At 56.3% G+C, this 1,720-nt stretch overlaps 1 protein-coding gene across 1 annotated transcript; it reads right to left on the bottom strand.

Moving 5' to 3' along the window:
• Positions 1-345: 345 nt before the first annotated feature.
• On the bottom strand, positions 346-1,482 carry LOC127748627 (proteoglycan 4-like). Its single transcript, XM_052267113.1, has one exon. It carries the CDS (start codon positions 1,480-1,482, stop codon positions 346-348), a length of 1,137 nt encoding a protein of 378 aa, XP_052123073.1.
• Positions 1,483-1,720: the final 238 nt, after the last annotated feature.

Below are 1,720 nucleotides of genomic sequence, written 5' to 3'. Positions count from 1 at the left end.
AGGTAACTATATTAAGTAGTTGAATCATACAAATGCTTGTGGTTCAAATTAATTACGTTTAGGTAAACTACTACAACGGTAAAGCAAAAGTGCCACTTAATACCTTTAAAGGGTGCTTAACGATTTATCATTTCTCAAGGCATTAAAACTAAAAGACACTAAAATTGAGCACCTTCATGACATTTAGTGCAATAACATTAAAAATGTGTTGGCACACCTAGAAAAGTAAAAAACTACTACTTTTGTTTTACCAAATTAAACACAAATCACAAAAAAAAAAAGATACAAAAAAATTATTGGTTGATACGCTTTCGAAATCCGCAAATAAACATCATATAAACAAGATTACTCATGTTGACGCATGTGGTCACGAAGTTTATCTTTGCGGCTCAAAGATTTGTTACAAACAGGACAATGTAAGGTTCTGCTCGGATCTTTAGTTTCATTGTGCCTCTGCTTGTGCCTTGCCAAGTGTTCACTTTGAGTTGCCGCGTAGGAACACAAATTACATTTATGTGGCTTCCAGCGGTTGTGCACCATCATGTGCTTGTCAAGGCGTTTGTTGTGCTTGCCACACACAGTACAAACCCCCGTCCGCGGCCCCGAATACTTCTGCACCTGGCCCGGCTCGGTGGGCTGTTCAGCCGCTGGAGGCGCAGGCGGGCGTGCCTTGCTCCTCGTCGCGACCTTACTGGAGCGCGCGCGAGGAGACGGGCGTTGGGCTGCGGCTTTTGAAGGCGGGCGCTTGGGCCGGGTCGGCTCCGTCGTGGCTGCTGGCACGACGAACGACGGCACGCTCTTGACCCACGGGCTGCTGTCCGAATCGCAGGACTCGTCAGAGTGGATCGTCGATAGCGGGCTGCCCAGCCCGCTGTCCGCGTCGTCACTAGGCGACGGCAGTGGCTGCGCCGTGAGCTGTGCAGCAGTCACCTGCGCCGTTTGCATCCGCAGCATGATTGGCGGGGGAACGCGCTCCAGGGTAGGCACCGTGGGCAACTGCTTAAGAACGGCTTGCTGTTGAGGCAAGCAGTCTAAGCGCATGCGCACTACAGGTGCCGGCGGGCATTCAAGGCTCTGCGGAGGAGTGAGGGTTATATACTCTTCAATATCGGAGGGGAACTCCGTGCGGTCTGCAAGGGACGGCGTGGTGGGCGAGCCAAAGGGGTCAGAGGGTGGCCCCGACACGGTCACGGCAGGGGGCCCCAGCTCCAGCGGCGATGCTAGTGGCGGCGACTCCAGAAGCAGGTGCCCATTCGCTGCTTCCAGCGCGAGGGGCGGGTAGTCCTCCAGGGACAGGGGCTCCGACTGTACCAGGATAGGCAGCAGCTGCGAGGCTGGCTCCTCCGGGAGCTGGTGCGTCACAACAGGCACGGCGTCCGACTCCTCCAGGTTGGGCAGCAGGTGCTCGGCTGGCTCCTCCACAGGCAGGCGAATATCGAGGGGCGGGAACTCCTCTTCTACAGCTAGGAACTTCAGGCCCATGTTAGGCTCCTCCTCCTCCTCCTCCTCGGGCCACCGCGTGGTCAGCAGCAGATCTACGGCCAGAAGTTGAGCAGCGGCCGGCGGCGTCGGCGGGACAGGAGGAGAGGGTGGGCTGGGTGGAGGGGACGGCACAGCCACCCCAGACAGCAAGTCCGCGAACCCACTCCATGGAAGTTTGGGCTGGGCGTCGTCCCCCTCGTCTACGGCCTCTCCCTCGACCGCGTCGTCCCCCTCGTCT

Source organism: Frankliniella occidentalis, unplaced genomic scaffold (assembly GCF_000697945.3).
Source record: "Frankliniella occidentalis isolate FOCC.00 unplaced genomic scaffold, Focc_3.1 Scaffold47, whole genome shotgun sequence".
Classification (NCBI taxonomy): domain Eukaryota; kingdom Metazoa; phylum Arthropoda; class Insecta; order Thysanoptera; family Thripidae; genus Frankliniella; species Frankliniella occidentalis.
The sequence above is the reverse complement of the archived record's forward strand: the minus strand, read 5'-3'. Positions and strand labels throughout refer to the sequence as shown.

Coding starts and splice junctions, on each gene's coding strand:
- LOC127748627 (XM_052267113.1), bottom strand. CDS start 1,482: ATGGGCCTGAAGTTCCTAGCTGTAGAAGAGGAGTTCCCGCCCCTCGAT.